Raw genomic sequence first — 15,006 nt, forward strand, 5'->3', positions numbered from 1 at the left:
GGGCCGTAGCCCAATTATAAAAGTAGGGCCTATCAGTATATTGTTTGTTGCTGGCCTGGGCCTGTAATAATAGTGCACATCTGTTATTCTTTAATGCTTGATACATCAATTAGAGTAAATCTTATATACACTGACAGTATATACATTATTACCGTTAGATTCATGACATGTGTATAAAAGTTAAATTTCAAATTCAAATTTTTCATAGTTGTTATTGATCCAACGCTGATAGTGTTTACACTGTCAGTGCAGGAAAGATTAATCCCATTAGAGATAAAGTGTTTTTGTATGAACAATTTTTTAGGATTAAAAAAAAAAAAGAAAAGAGAGAGCCAAATTATTTTTGTTTTGTTTTTCAAGATAGACTAAAAAGTACAGACGAAACCCAAAGATAATTTGTAAAAAATACAGCATTATTAGTTGGAAGTAGTTACCTAATTAAGATTATTTAGTCATAATCTTTGATTCATTGACGACTAAATGATGCAAGATGCGAAGCAGGTGCAAGTGCAAGACAGGTCAAATCATTCGATAGAGATGAGTAAGTAATGAATGCAAAATTTGTGAAAGACTTGGAACCCGTCTAGTGTGAATGATGTTAAGTTGAACAGCAAAAATTCACCTACACACAAATTTGCTCTAGCTGTATATGTATATATATACATGTGCCATGCCAATTCCAACAAAGGTCAGAAATCATACACTACTCCAGGATTACGTACCAAGACCAAGAAAAAGAAAATCATGGAGGGAACCGGAAAACATGCAGTAACTGTGATGGTGATGATGATGGCTTTGTTGTTATGGGGCTGCTTGATGATGATGAGCGGAGCCGAAGCACATATAGAAAAAGGAGGCTGCTTAGAAGGTTGCTTGGAGGGTTGCAAACACAGTGGTATCAGTCCTTTGAGGTGCTTCAAGTATTGCGAAAAGCACTGTGGTTCTCTCTCTCCATCTTTTGCTGCCGGCGGCCAGAAGCAGCAGCCACCACCACCACCCCCAGCTGGCCACCATTATTGCAACCTTGGATGCATGTTCGAGAAATGCTCCAAATTCCACGATGGTACGTAGGGATCTTTAATTAATTAATTCCCCGTTCAAACTCTGATCACCTCCGCAATCTGTAACATACATATATATAATTAATGGATACTGCAATGCAACATTGCTTTTCAATCTTAATTTGCAGACGAAGCCAAGGAAGAAGCCTGTGCATTAGACTGCAAAAACCATGTCTGCAAGCCCGCAAATTCTTGATTACGAGTGTTTCAAAGTACCCTACAGACGCATCACTCATTATTGATGGAAGAGCTGGAACTCAATCAGTTCATAAGATATATATATATATTCCCTTTATATGTTCCCAAGACGATCCATTTATGTGATGAATAAGAGCCAATTCAGTTGGTGTGACATCAGTTTCTTTATTTCGATCGGCACTTCTCTCTCTAAAATATTGCTACAGAAGTTCTGAGAACTCCATAAATTAATATGTCTCAGCTTCTGCCTGATCATAATCTTCGTTTTTTTTCCCCCTTTCTTCTGGTTATGTTTTTCCGGGTAAAACCACCTGAAAGGATGGAACTACAAATTTAAAAATGTGAGCCATTGCTTGAACTCGTGTTGCTGTATAAACAAGGAATCTGTATATCTCCTTAGTGGGAAGCTCTTGGACTAGTTTTATTAATCACTTAGCACAGCACAATCAAAGATTCACGCAAAAGCAGAGAAAAGGAAACAAACGACGGACGGATTCTTCAAAAGTATACGAGACATGCACGTCAAAACATACATGCAATGTCATTTTTCAAGTTGGAATTACTACTAGAGCTCCGAGGTCAAATAAGTAAACAACAAGAGTTGGATTCTTTTCAATTATTTGCTGCCGCACTGTCCATCCAGATGCAACAAAAACATCTCGTTCTTTTCTTCCATTATTGTTTCCATTCCAATGATTCAACTTTTAGTAATTTAGGTTGGCATCTGATGTCCGGCAGGAATTAATAGTTGGAGATGTGGTACCTGGTTTATGTTCTTTCTGTTGGCTTCTTCATTGCTAGTCTGCTTAGCAAATAACGTTCACCATGAAGCCATAAAAGCAGCGACAACCGCATCTGAGTCTCACAAACATACTACCAAATTGAGGCTTATATAGGTCACAGCAATGGAACCGCCTCTCCCCTTTAAGACGAGACTCCAAATCTCCATCGGCACTTTTGCTGCAAAAGTATGTGTCCGCTCTGATGGCACCATCAACTGCCGTCTCTTCAGCCTCCTCGACCAAAAAGTCATAGCTCCCACTACCAAAGTCTTCAATGACGTACCTGTCTCCTCCTCTGACATCTCCGTCGACCCCTCTCGCAACCTCTGGTTCCGCCTCTTCGTCCCAGACACCAAATCCTCAGCTGAAACATTGCCACTCATTGTCTATTTCCATGGAGGTGGATTCACATATTTTGGTCCGGACTCCAGGAGCTTTGATGCTCTCTGTTGCAACCTAGCAGCTCAGATACCCGCAACCATTGTATCTGTTAACTATCGCCTTGCCCCAGAACACCGATTCCCTTGTGCCTATGATGATGGTTTCGACACCCTTAAGTATATAGAAGCACAAAATTATGCTGTTTTGCCCTCCAAAACTGACCTGAGCAAATGCTTCATAGCCGGAGACAGTGCTGGAGGAAACATAGCCCACCATGTAACACACAGGGCCTGCAAAGACTCTCACCAGTTTAAGAAAATAAAGATTGCTGGGCTGCTAGCCATGCAACCACTTTTTGGTGGAGAAGAGCGCACTGCATCAGAACTGAGGCTCACAAGAGTGCCTTTCCTCAATATCGAGAGCATAGACAGGATGTGGAGGAATTTCTTGCCCGAAGGTGCTGATAGAAACCATAAAGCAGCCAATGTTTTCAGAGATGGACCAAATTTTAAAGCAGCAGCCACAGTGCCGGAGGATTTTCCAAGCTCGCTGGTATTTGTTGCAGGGTTTGATCCATTGCAGGATTGGCAGAAAAGGTATTGTGAGGGGTTGAGGAGGTGTGGAAAGGACGTTTGGTTGGTTGAATATCCTAATGGTATTCATGGTTTCTATAACTTTCCAGAGCTGCCTGAGTCTGCACTATTTGTTAAGGAAGTGAGACAGTTTATTCAGGAGAAATCTAAATTTTCAACCAAGCAAGAAATAAGCTAAGTAGCAAACTTTGCATTGATGAGTAAGATACACAAATTTTCAGTACCCAGAAATTACAACAATATATCATGCTCAGAGAACTACATGCAGAACATTTTATATCTCTGTTATGCTGTTATCAACACTTTTCGTTCTTTATGAAGTATAAACACATTTGTGTACGTGATTAAAACAGTCTCAGTAATTTTGGTTAGCCAGTGCCAATAGAGAAGTCCAACAATAACGAAGATTCATATATCTCTTGATCATTATAATTTGCTTCAAATCATCCTAATCAATGATGCAAAAGAAATTTCAAAAGTATAATGTTTTAAATGTTATATATGCCAGGTAAAACTCAGATATATGCCAGGTAAAACTCAGATTTTTAAGAAATATGAAGTTGTTAATGTAGTAGGCCAGACTAGAATGCTTCTCACTGCCAGCATTCAAACATCCACATTCTTGAACGATGCCTAACTACAAAAACTATATTGATGATGACATTATTCTCATTGCTTACAATTAGAAACATACATAAATCTAGCTTGTTTTTCTTTTGATCTCTTTTGTGTGTTATGTCTCCACCTCTTCACATGGATGTCTAGTTAAATTTGATAGTTTGCATCATCTTGCACACCACTATGGATGCATATCTGATGAACTTCAGTTACCAATCCAAAGCCTCCTGGCACAGTATAGCATCATGTGATCTGCTCTCCAACTGAATGCAGAATGGAAATTGACAAGTTGGCAATGATGTTCCAAGTGGAAGTTGAGAAGCATTCAGGAAAAGATAAGAAAAACTAATTGCAACTCAATTACTGGCACTAATTTACATGATCTGGGGTGCGATGATCAGAGCCAAGAGCCAAAAGAGATATACATATTGAACTGCAATACCAGTTGATAATAAACACCATACTCAGGTCATCAAATTTCTGCTGAGTCTCAGTAAGGTAGTCATTGAAAAACTCAAACAACAAAATCTGACCTATTGCCAACATTAATTCACCAGAACTGCAATAAGAAAGTGTGCACACCAATTTTTGTTGACATTGTAGAATCATCGAGTTTCTTGTACTAAAATGAAAACTATGGGAAAACCATAACGTTGTGAAGATCAAATACTATGTATACACAGTTAATACTACAGTGTTAAGAAGGTCAAAGAACAACCTTCTCACACTAGTCTTCCCTCCCATTTCATCAGAATGATATCTTACTTCCTTATGTAAACATCTGTCAATAAATTTGCATTAAAAAAAATTCTGGACATGCAGAAGAAGTCAATAGTATTAGTAATACTACAGAAGGTAATCAAACTCAAAGTGGAGCAGCTTTTAACTAAGATAAATATCATACATAGAACTACCACAAGTCATTCTTAATAAATGCATTCATTTACATCAGGTAGTTGAATTACTATCCAGACATACACATTTAGAAGTTGACATTTCTGTCAAGACTGAACAAAAGAGTTCATATTTCATAATTATGCTGAATTGTTAAGTCAATATGAAGTGACCCAAAAGCGTAACTACTAATCAAAGAGTTTTTGGTACCTGAAAGATTACAATATTCTTGTATTAAGAGGCTCTCTAAACAGGTATTTAGTGCAGCTTTCTCCTGCATAATTTCCCAAAAGGAAAGTTTCAAACAATAATACTATTATAATACAAAATGAACATGAAGAACTTCGTATTGCAAAGTCCTTTAAAGATATAGAGCTTTACCAAACCCTGAGAAACAAACTTTTAGGACCTTCACATGTCTTACATTTAATCTGACATTCACCATGTTCTACACACTCTTATCTTTTGCTTCACGTGTCTTATATTTGTCTGTTCGTGCATATGGGGTCGAGATCTAGAGGCAGGTTGATTTTGATAGCCTCATAGTCGCTTGTCAATTTAGAGTTTGTGACTTGCTCTATCAGAATAATAATTCGTGTTGAATATGTGTCCTGTATCAAGAAAATGTAATACAAATAAGAAATCAAATGTACGCTTCTTTCCTAATTTGTCTTCAGATGTAAATAGAATATCAATTATGTGATGTAAACAGGTAACCTATTGTAGTATTCGTAGCTTATTGGGAGCTTGTTCTATTTTAGCATCATTTTCATAGTTGGGTTTATGATAGTATGAGTTTTCGAAACTAAAAGCAGTTAAACCGTATATGGAGATGGAAAAAGTGCAAGTAAACGTGGAATTTACAGCACTTACAGATGTTAAATTTCCTGTGTGCCAAACTTCTGAATTAGCTCATGACAGGATCATCCTCAGATGGTACCATACAACTCTACTCACATGTAGGATCTACATTCATGAGACATGAAATGGGTCACTGCGTAGTTAAATTTTAAAATTTGAAAGTAACCTAAGCTTCTCTGAACTGCTTCATCTCATTTAATATGTACATCTATTTAACAAGAAACATATTCAGATCTAAATTCACCAGAAGCTTTGCTCCATTATTAAATCCATCTGGCAGTTCTATCTACACAATTAAAATCAGCAAGAAATTTTAACAGACAATGAACGCAAAAGGGAAACAATTTTTTTTTAAATAAAGGGAAACAAACATAAATTCTGAAAATACTTAACTACATGAAAAGAGGATTTCAGGAGAAGAAAACGAGGAAGTGGCAAGGAGGTGGGGGCTGTCAGCTATTTTCTGAAGCCTACTGCTTTTTCTGCAGTTGAAGTTTAAGCAGTAGCATTCAAGAGTTTCATGCAATATAACATCCCCAGTATTGCATGTTAGCACCAAATATCTTCCAAATAGTAAGTACAAGATTATTAGAACAATACCTAAGCAAGTACCAATATCATCTTCATGCATACAAAGCCAAGGTAATTCTCAACGAGTACCAAAAAGAACCTGAACAAGTGAATTTGCAGAAGGGCATTTTGAAGTACCGCTAAAACTTTATTTGATGCATGTGATGAAATAAATCATCCAACATCAAGAAGAGCACACTCAATACCATTTAAACAGGAAAGCTCCATAATCTGTGTTGTTAAAATCTGTAATGCCCTATATATTTCTGCTGTTTTTGGCCATGAATAATCATCAGATTGAAAAACCAATATCTGGCGTTGATCCTCAATCCAGCTGCATCCCGGCTCCTTTTCAATGCCATTCTGATTCAAGAAATTTCTAACTCTGTCGACCTCATCCCACCTCCCTGACTGAGCATAAATATTTGAGAGAAGCACTAGACTTGATGTTTTATGAGGTTCAATTTCAAAAAGCTTCCTAGCAGCAAAATCAGCAAGCATCACATTTTTATGCAAGCGACAAGCCCCAAGAAGAGCACCCCATATTCCTGCAGTGGCTTGGACCTTCATTTTCCTGACTAACTCAAAGGCTTCCTCTAACCTTCCTGCTCTGCCAAGCATATCGACCATGCAAGTATAATGTTCAGCCAAAGGTTCAATGCCATACTTCTGCGTCATGCAATTGAACAAGGTTAGACCTGCAGAAACTAAGCCTGCATGATTACATGCAGAAAGAACCCCAACAAAAGTAACTTGATCAGGAATGACAGCATATCCTTCCATTTCTTGGAAAAGTTTGAATGCCTCTATCCCATATCCATTCAGAGCATAGCCTGCTATCAAAGAATTCCAGGATACCACGTCAAGGTTATCAACATCACTGAATACATCTCTGGCACTCAAGATACTTCCACACTTGGCATACATTGTAATTAGAGCATTACTGACAACCATATCTTTCATATAACCATTTTTCACCACAATGTGATGAAGTTGCTGCCCAAATTGCTCAGCTGCAAGACTCGCACAGACCCTTAGGCCAGAAGCAAAAGTGGATTGATCAGGCTTCTTCCCATCACGAATCATGAGCAAAATACTCTTCAGTGCATCCATGTATAACCCATTTTGTGCATAACCTGAAATTATGGAATTCCAAGAAACTACATTCTTTTCCTCAATTTGCTCAAACAACTCAAGTGCTCTCTCCATTTTTCCTACTTGAGCATAGCCCGCAATCATGGTGTTCCAAGTATCTATTTTCTTTGGGGCCATATTTTGAAATAGATCGAAAGCTTCATCCATTCTTCCATGTTGAGCATATCCCGCGATCATCGTGTTCCAACAGACAGTGTCACGTTTCCTCATGCGATCAAAAATTTGACTGGCATCATCCATCCTATTGTTCTGAATAAAGCCAAGTATCATGGCTGTTTGTGACCCTACATTTTCATAAGGCATTCTATCCAACAATTTCTTTGCTTCTTCAAGCTGACCAATTCGGACATGACCACTGATGATGGTAGTCCATGATATAGCATCCTTCTCTGGCATCTCATTAAATAACTCTACTGCCTTGTCAACCTTGCAATTTTGAATGTATGCAGCCAACATCACATTCCAAGCAACAACATTTCTCTCCGTCATGTTGTTAAAGAATCCCTCTGCCTCTGAAAGGTGGCCATGCCTTGCAAAGCCACTCAACATTGTGGCCCAAGAAACAACACTTGGATTGGGAATCCTTTCAAAAAACTCCCTAGCAGCATTCAGATCACCAGCTTGCGTGTACCCTTCTAATACCAAATTCCACGAAATCCAATCCTTTTCTTCCATCTCTTCGAAAAACTTAGCAGCCAAACGCATTTGCCCGCTACGGGTATATCCCGAGAGCATTGTATTCCACGAAACCAAGTTCCTCACTGGCATTTCATTGAACAATTTCCTACCATCGCTGAGCATCCCATTCTTGACATACCCTGTAACCAGTGCATTCCAACACGCTGCACAACTCTTATCGGGCATCGAATCAAATATTCGCCTTGCTTTTTCTACGAAACCGCTACGTGCATAACAAGTAATCATGAGACTGTAAGTAAAAGAGTCCCTTCGACGCATTTTATCAAATAAGTCAGCTGCTTCTTTAAAATAGTCATTATACAAGTAACCGCTCATCATTGTGTTCCAAGAAATCAAGTTCTGAAATGGCATTCGATTGAATAGAGCACAAGCCTCACTGATTCTTCCATTCTTAGCATAGGCGGAGATCATCGAGTTGTAAGTGACAGCGTTGGGATGTGCTATTGCGTTGAATACTCTGAAGGCCTCATCAATGTCACCTCTTTTGGCTAGCTGGGTTATCTTTAAATTCAGCTGAAAGACATCCTGTTGACCTCTTCTATTCAGATGACCTGCTACAGAATGCAGCCTTGCTTTCATCATATCAGCTCAATCAAGCGTAAAAAAGATCATCAGGCTTAGAGATACTCTGTTGTTTCTTGAGAGACACTGCTATTGCATCATTTGTGCTTTTGTGCGGAATTGCTCAGTTGAAGCCTGGGATCGCATGTCCTTAAAAATTCCTCGTCAAACTCTAACCCATGCATCTAAATTTTTTAACCAATCACATCGGGTAACTTTACAGATTTTTAACTTTCATTACCAAACTCTCTCACTCCCGAGTTTGGATTATTTATTGGCTATCTTCTACCTGCCAATTTGAATGATTGAGAAAAAGGTAATTAACCATTATCAAACTAAAATTAGTACATACATAATGTTTAATCCACACATTAAATTGAATTTTAAACTTTGGTAGGGTCATATAACCTACATGAGAGTAATCTACATGAAAATGTCTATCATACACCTGTGATATACATCCAAAGGTGTTAGTGTGAAAAAAAAAATTATTATACACATTCAAAATTATTAGTGTAAAAAGATCACTAAATATCAATGCATAAAAAGATTGCTACTATATGTGTGTGTATTTACGTCGAGTTTCAGGATTTTAGAGTTCTCTTACCAAACTCTATTGGATTATCCATCGAATACACCTCATCAATATCAAATCCTGACGGATTACCCATCGGTCGTCTAATCGAATTAATCATCGGACGAGTATCAAATTTTACCCTACCTGAATATTAGGCATCACCCTTTATTTTTTTACTATTTTATTTTATTTTTGAATTGAGCATTAGTAATAACCACCCGTTTAGTTCTCACTTAGAAATAAAGATAGTAAACATGTGCTTAATTGTATTATGTTAGCATATTAAAACATTTTTCCTGTGAGCGCCCCCCTCCAAAAAAAAAAAAAAAAAGAAGCTATTTCTTTAAAATAGAATTGAGGTTAGAATAATTAGAGATTCTGATCTTTCTTTCTCATTTCCATTTCTTAAATCTCATACCTTCCCACTAGAATTTTTTTTTTTTTTTTTAAAAATAGCGAGTGTTTGTTTAGTTTGTACAAGCGATATGTTATCGGTCCAGTCATGGCATAAAAATTGATTTTGCATGGTCCGAATCATGATATATAAATCTTGATACACGCGCATGGTTGACTCATGTATGGTTAACCATTGCACAATGAATATGTAAAAATGATTAATTATAAACAGATACAAAAGATTCCAAAACAAATTGAGATGATAAACTTCTCACCAGAGCGTGCCTGCAGGCTCCCACGAAAGAATTTTGGTGATTTGGTGGCCGAGAGGTCAACTGTGAAACAGCATTCAATGAAGATTTGTGGTTTAGGGATACAGGGGACTGTACCATTGAAGATGAAAGTGTCGAAGCTGCTGATAAAAAGGTTACGGAAGTCACTGATGATGATCAAGTCCACGTCCAGTTCTTCAGTTGACAATTATTACTCGCGTTCATTAACTAGAAAGGATGAAAATTTTCTCTTCGTAGTTATGAGTTCTCAGTTTTTACGCCATACTGACGCGTCAATATTTTCCCAATTTCATATCATCCCATCTTAATTTGTAACATCCAGAGAGTCTCAAATTGTATTGGCATTGCTGTTGCGGAATGCTTTTCAGTAACCCTTCTTGGAGGCCATTAGAGGATTTTCAAATTTGCATGAACCTCGCAGAAGACGACACTCTCTTTTTTGTGGGATTCTGGGTGAAAGTCATCAACGATGCAAATTGACCAAATCAAGCGAGCCTGACAACTTGGCGGGCACACCATAAACAAAAAGAACACGCGTCCTATTCTTTTTAACCATTGTTGCCTGCATCAGAATTCAGACCCTGGAATATCAAAACACTGACCTCGGGAATTTAAGAAAGCCTGGTGGAACCAACTAGCTACGATTGCATTAGACCACTAATCCACTGCTGAGCAACATTAGCAAACACATGATTTTTAAGAGCACGAGCAAATTATTTCTGTAATTTTCTCTGCAACGAGAACCATGGACATCATCTTATTGCCATTTCTCCCCTTCTTTTCCTGTCTATATGACACAAAAGTTGCTCCTCCATTCGTCTGACTCCACAACATGAAAAAAAGGTCGCAGGAAGGGGCACGGGGTTGGGCAAGAGCAAAAGCGCAAGGAATGGAGTGAGAAATGGGAAAACATATTGCAACTCTATGCTTTAAATTATCAGTTGTTATTCGCTATGCCCAGTACAAGAGTAAACCTCGACTATTTTCATGACAAATACAGGCCTCTTGCAAGGAGTAGACAATCAAATCCTGCTCTACCGAAGCCAAACCAAGATTTGACTGCGAGCATATAAAAATAAAGTACAATTAAAAAGTTCCAAAAATCTTTCCCATTTGCCAAAACAAACAGATTGGTAATTGTACAAGCTCCAAAACAACCAAAAGCAATGAAGCTTCTTATGCTATGAGCTTCCAGAGTGAAACTAATCAAGAAATTAAAGAACACCCCACACGCTAAGAATATTCACGATTGGCTCTTTACAAATGATGATACAGCACGCAGCTACACAATCAAACATCGAGATAGATATCACAGATTCCCAAGACCAAATCAGAATGAAAACGTAAAGCAGTTACCAAGAAGCAGAATCCTAATAAACCAACTGATCTCGACATGTTGCACACATGAACAAATGCATACTGAACAATCTAACTGTACATGATAGGAATAATGCTTGTCTGCTCAACTCTGCTCTTTTCCCATACTTGAATGTAATAAATTAATTTCTGGAGTGATTCAGCCAAAAAATAGTACCTTGGATTTCCAGTTAATGCAACTGATCACAAGTTCTTGGGAGAATGGAATTATCAGGTACGCCATATGGTACCTGACACTCACCCCCAGCTTTACAATTGAAAAGGAATTTGTGCGTGCTTGTTCCATAAAAGTTGCTCCATCAAGGAGAATCACTAAGTGAGAGGAAAAATCTTTTCCAAATCTAAAGGGCATATCTCCAGAGTAATACAATCAGACTTTAAAAAAAAAAAAAAACCATGCCATATATGTTAAGCTATCATACAGGATAACAACAAATTATGGTTCAGAAATAAAAAAGAATAAAACAGAAGAGAATAAGTCATCCATTGAATGATTACAACTGATTATCACTACTAGGATCTCTAATTTCAGATTACAAACATAGAAATGACCTCGTTGCTACAACAACATAAAGTTCCAAGAAATTCAGGTTTCATAAGTGCAAAAGCTAAAACACAAACACCATAGATGCAGATACACACAAATGCTAAAACCATAAACATGAGCTATACATATACAACCTTCTACTTTGCTACCCGAATTATCACATCTGCAACGTTGCTTCATACCTGAAAAGTTATAGTTGGTATCCACCTAACTTATAAATCAATACGAGGCATAATAACTGGTAGAATCACGTGTATCATATCGGCCCAACCTAGAGCGATTAATATTATCCAATGCTGCCCCAAACACTCTTCGACTGTAATCATAATTGTTGCTGTCATAATGTGATCTATATCCATTAGAATGCTCATAATCATTGTTGTCATAATTGGATCTATACCCATTTGGCTGGTTTACAGACACACCAGGAGTGACACGCACTGAATAAGAAAGCAAATTTTGTTAAACACAAAAACAGAAGAAGTTGTAAATATTAAATGCAAGGGTTTCTAAACGCAATGATGTCTTGAAAGTATGCATCACCTTGTGAATAGTTTACTTGGTGATCTTGAAACCTGCATGATGTCGATAACCTCATGGAATTTGGAGAAACGCCCGTTTCGTTATACGCTACAGGGTGAGGCCTCGGTTTGTGAGAGGAACTTACCATAGGCAAGTTCATTGAGGGCCTGTCTTGCCCAGAAATCTGTTTTCAATGTCCAAATATTACTATACTTTCTATGCAAGCTGGAAAAATCATGCCTCCTCAACACAATTTACAAATGTCAGCCTACACCAGTTGTGTAAGGGTCCATAAGCTAATTCAGTTGTTGCCTCTTCAAGAGAAGATGTAAGCGGAAGCTCCACAAACCCCTCCTCAGGAGGAGCAACAAATTTAACCGTCTCATGGAGTCCCACAGAGAAACCAGTCGCAGGCTGACTTGGAGGCCAATGTTGAAGAGTTAAAACAAAACAAAACAAAAACGAGAGAGAGAGAGAGAGAGCACGAATAGCAGTACAAATGTAGCAAAAAGTTACCACATGATACAGCAAATTGAGTCAAACATAAGACCCAAACTTGGGGAAAAAAAACAAAAAAAGATGGAGTAATATAGTGTATAAAGTAAAACTTACAAGATGAATCACAAAGAACAAAGACATACCGCAAATTTCAATGTTCTTTTGTAAAGGGTTACAAGGCCAGAAAAAAGCTTGACAGCATAGTCTGCTACCTCTTCTGTTTCATATTGTGCAAATGCAAAACCTTTCGGCTTCTCAGTTTCTTTATCCCGAGGAATGTACAAGTCCACCACCCGACCAGCTTGAATCAGGATGTCATACAGTACCCTATCACTTACCCTCTCATCTAGATTGCCTGCAACAGGCATAACCAAAAGGCATTAGATACATCCAAATTTGAGTAACCTACCATGACAAATGCGGTCTGTCAAGATAACCTAAATCACCGTGTATTTCCATTGTCCGATTACTTACGAGTTCTATTTAACCAGAACCCAAATACAATGATGTCTATTCTTTTAATTCTTAACAACAAACACTGGCTGATTTTCGGCGACAATAAATTTTACACCTCATAACGCAATAGATAAATTTTTAAGCACCATAAAACATCCTCATTATAATTTATGGCTATATTGAAAAGGCTGAAACCCTAGCAAATTCCAACACGAGACGTAATAGCCAAAAAGGAAAAAAAAAATCAACAATCATACTTTTGCCCCAAAATCAGCTTAATCAGAATGTCAAATGAGAAGCCCACGACACGACAAATCGCAAGTCGGGGAAAGGAAAGGCAAAAAAGCCGTAAACCTATGGATAAGCAGGAAGGAGTAGAAAACCAAAAAACCTTTCATGTTAACCTAGGGCAAAAAGAAACAGAATTACTTAATCCACCATTACTCAACACGCTAAAATAGAATTCTGTGACGTTCAGGGAAAAAGAAGAAAAACAGAAAAGGCATCCGCAGAACCAGAAGAAAAGAAGCTTACCGACGTAAACCGTGCAATTGGGATTCTCAGCCGCCATGAGCGATTAATTGATTTCTGGACGATGTTAGAGCAAGTTGCCAGAACCCTAATTCTTTTGAGGACGGTAGGTACCACGTTTATTTTCGAGATCCTTTCGGATTACTATTATATTTATGGGGTTTATCGCGACGCCGACTTTTGGTTCTTTACCCGAGGGCTAAGGCAGTGCTAAAAGCGATTTTTTTTTTTCCTCTAAGATTCGAAACCGACTCTCAAAGCCTGTCTCGTTTCCAGACAAAACACTGCTAACACTCTCCTTTTCTTTTACCCTCCAACAAAAAAAAAAGAAAAAGAAAAAAACACCTCTTTTTCTTTATTGCTTCTCTTATTTCCTTTTTCCCCCCGAGGGCAGATGATATGAGAAATTTTATGATGTGGGATATTATTATATGTTTAAATGAAACTCACTCATTAGTTTTGGATCAATTCCTAAACATGTTTAGTCGTTGATCATGATCGATGCCTATTCGAGTTCATTTTCTTATAGTATTAATACTGCTAATACAAGTTTAGGCATTTCCCCCATCCATATTTGTATTTACTGTTCATCATCTTTGGTTGATGCTCTTCTCCCTGCCATTAAAAGTTCATTAGTGATCGAGATGGCAGGTCTCTCTCTCCTCTTGCTGATCTTTTTGTGTTTACTCTTACGATGCGAGTCAATACACGTACTTGTTAGTGTGCAAGTAGTACAAATATTAGCTTGGTAATTTAAGTTAGTTGACATGTATCATTTGTATCAGATGATAGTAAGTGTTTTTAAAAAAAATAAAAAATAAGCAAGTTAGTTCTCAAGCATAAACATCAATCTTCCAAAAGAAAAGTTCTTATGGCATTCCACAAAAATTCCTTATTATAATACTCATTACATCAAAAGCCTTAATTAAAGGGGGTTACGTGTATATTTTGAAAATTATAAGGAAGTTATACGATAAAGTATTAATGTTGGCAAAGGTCAACCAACTAATGTTGGCCACAAAAAAAGAGCCTTAAGGCTCTATTTGAGCGTAGATCAAATGTTGGAGGAATTCATTGGCTTACATTACAGGCCTTGTTTGGTAGATAAGTTTTTTGTCAAGTTTGTCTGTTACAAGTTTTTTTAAAAAAATTTTAGTTACAGTAATCTCAAAAAATTTCTCAAAATTTTTAAACTATACACTTCAAAATTTTTTTAACAAACTTCTACAGTACGGTACAGTAAAGTTTTAGACAAACACCCAAAAAACTCACTTGTTAAACAGGGCCATAATATTCAGGATTTCCTGAAATATTCTCCCAGCGAGTGAGCACCTGTTTGAGATGGTGATGGTTCAGTTCTCCCCGAATTATCTCTTGATCCCTTTGAATCCCCTCTGCCCCTAGTATAGAGTAGGAGTAAGTGTCTCTTGAGTCGG

At 37.6% G+C, this 15,006-nt stretch overlaps 4 protein-coding genes across 4 annotated transcripts; 2 read left to right on the forward strand and 2 right to left on the reverse strand.

Annotated features, from left to right (window-relative positions):
* The first annotated feature begins 671 nt into the window (after positions 1–671).
* Positions 672–1,488, forward strand: LOC113750122 (protein TAP1-like). The gene is made up of 2 exons (XM_027294062.1): positions 672–1,063; positions 1,190–1,488. The coding sequence occupies exons 1-2, from the start codon at positions 745–747 to the stop codon at positions 1,255–1,257; spliced, it is 387 nt and encodes a 128-aa protein (XP_027149863.1). The 5' UTR covers positions 672–744; the 3' UTR covers positions 1,258–1,488.
* Positions 1,489–2,164: 676 nt separating this feature from the next.
* LOC113750716 (probable carboxylesterase 18) lies at positions 2,165–3,193 on the forward strand. Its single transcript, XM_027294663.1, has one exon. It carries the CDS (start codon positions 2,165–2,167, stop codon positions 3,191–3,193), a length of 1,029 nt encoding a protein of 342 aa, XP_027150464.1.
* A 649-nt stretch (positions 3,194–3,842) lies between these two features.
* On the reverse strand, positions 3,843–8,428 carry LOC113750717 (pentatricopeptide repeat-containing protein At2g35030, mitochondrial-like). The gene is made up of 5 exons (XM_027294664.1): positions 6,142–8,428; positions 5,613–5,674; positions 4,352–4,414; positions 4,012–4,192; positions 3,843–3,896 (listed from the first exon to the last, which is right to left on the reverse strand). Exons 1-5 carry the CDS (start codon positions 8,392–8,394, stop codon positions 3,843–3,845), a joined length of 2,613 nt encoding a protein of 870 aa, XP_027150465.1. The 5' UTR covers positions 8,395–8,428.
* Positions 8,429–11,473: 3,045 nt separating this feature from the next.
* Positions 11,474–13,751, reverse strand: LOC113749712 (RNA-binding protein 7). The gene is made up of 4 exons (XM_027293539.1): positions 13,574–13,751; positions 12,727–12,938; positions 12,107–12,269; positions 11,474–12,003 (listed from the first exon to the last, which is right to left on the reverse strand). The coding sequence occupies exons 1-4, from the start codon at positions 13,608–13,610 to the stop codon at positions 11,783–11,785; spliced, it is 633 nt and encodes a 210-aa protein (XP_027149340.1). The 5' UTR covers positions 13,611–13,751; the 3' UTR covers positions 11,474–11,782.
* Positions 13,752–15,006: the final 1,255 nt, after the last annotated feature.

The sequence above is a fragment of the Coffea eugenioides genome, chromosome 10, assembly GCF_003713205.1.
Source record: "Coffea eugenioides isolate CCC68of chromosome 10, Ceug_1.0, whole genome shotgun sequence".
In the NCBI taxonomy this organism is placed as follows: Eukaryota; Viridiplantae; Streptophyta; class Magnoliopsida; order Gentianales; family Rubiaceae; genus Coffea; species Coffea eugenioides.

Excerpts from the sequence above, each read along its gene's own strand:
- LOC113750717 (XM_027294664.1), bottom strand. The coding sequence starts at position 8,394 with ATGATGAAAGCAAGGCTGCATTCTGTAGCAGGTCATCTGAATAGAAGA. Across the intron at positions 5,675-6,141 it reads TTGAGTGTGCTCTTCTTGAT|ATAGAACTGCCAGATGGATT; the intron begins GTTGGATGATTT and ends TTAATTGTGTAG. Across the intron at positions 4,415-5,612 it reads GTGAATTTAGATCTGAATAT|ATGTTTACATAAGGAAGTAA; the intron begins GTTTCTTGTTAA and ends ATTTATTGACAG.
- LOC113750122 (XM_027294062.1), top strand. The coding sequence starts at position 745 with ATGGAGGGAACCGGAAAACATGCAGTAACTGTGATGGTGATGATGATG. Across the intron at positions 1,064-1,189 it reads ATGCTCCAAATTCCACGATG|ACGAAGCCAAGGAAGAAGCC; the intron begins GTACGTAGGGAT and ends CTTAATTTGCAG.
- LOC113750716 (XM_027294663.1), top strand. The coding sequence starts at position 2,165 with ATGGAACCGCCTCTCCCCTTTAAGACGAGACTCCAAATCTCCATCGGC.
- LOC113749712 (XM_027293539.1), bottom strand. The coding sequence starts at position 13,610 with ATGGCGGCTGAGAATCCCAATTGCACGGTTTACGTCG. Across the intron at positions 12,939-13,573 it reads CAATTGCACGGTTTACGTCG|GCAATCTAGATGAGAGGGTA; the intron begins GTAAGCTTCTTT and ends TGCCTGTTGCAG. Across the intron at positions 12,270-12,726 it reads AAAGAACATTGAAATTTGCG|ATTTCTGGGCAAGACAGGCC; the intron begins GTATGTCTTTGT and ends CATTGAAAACAG.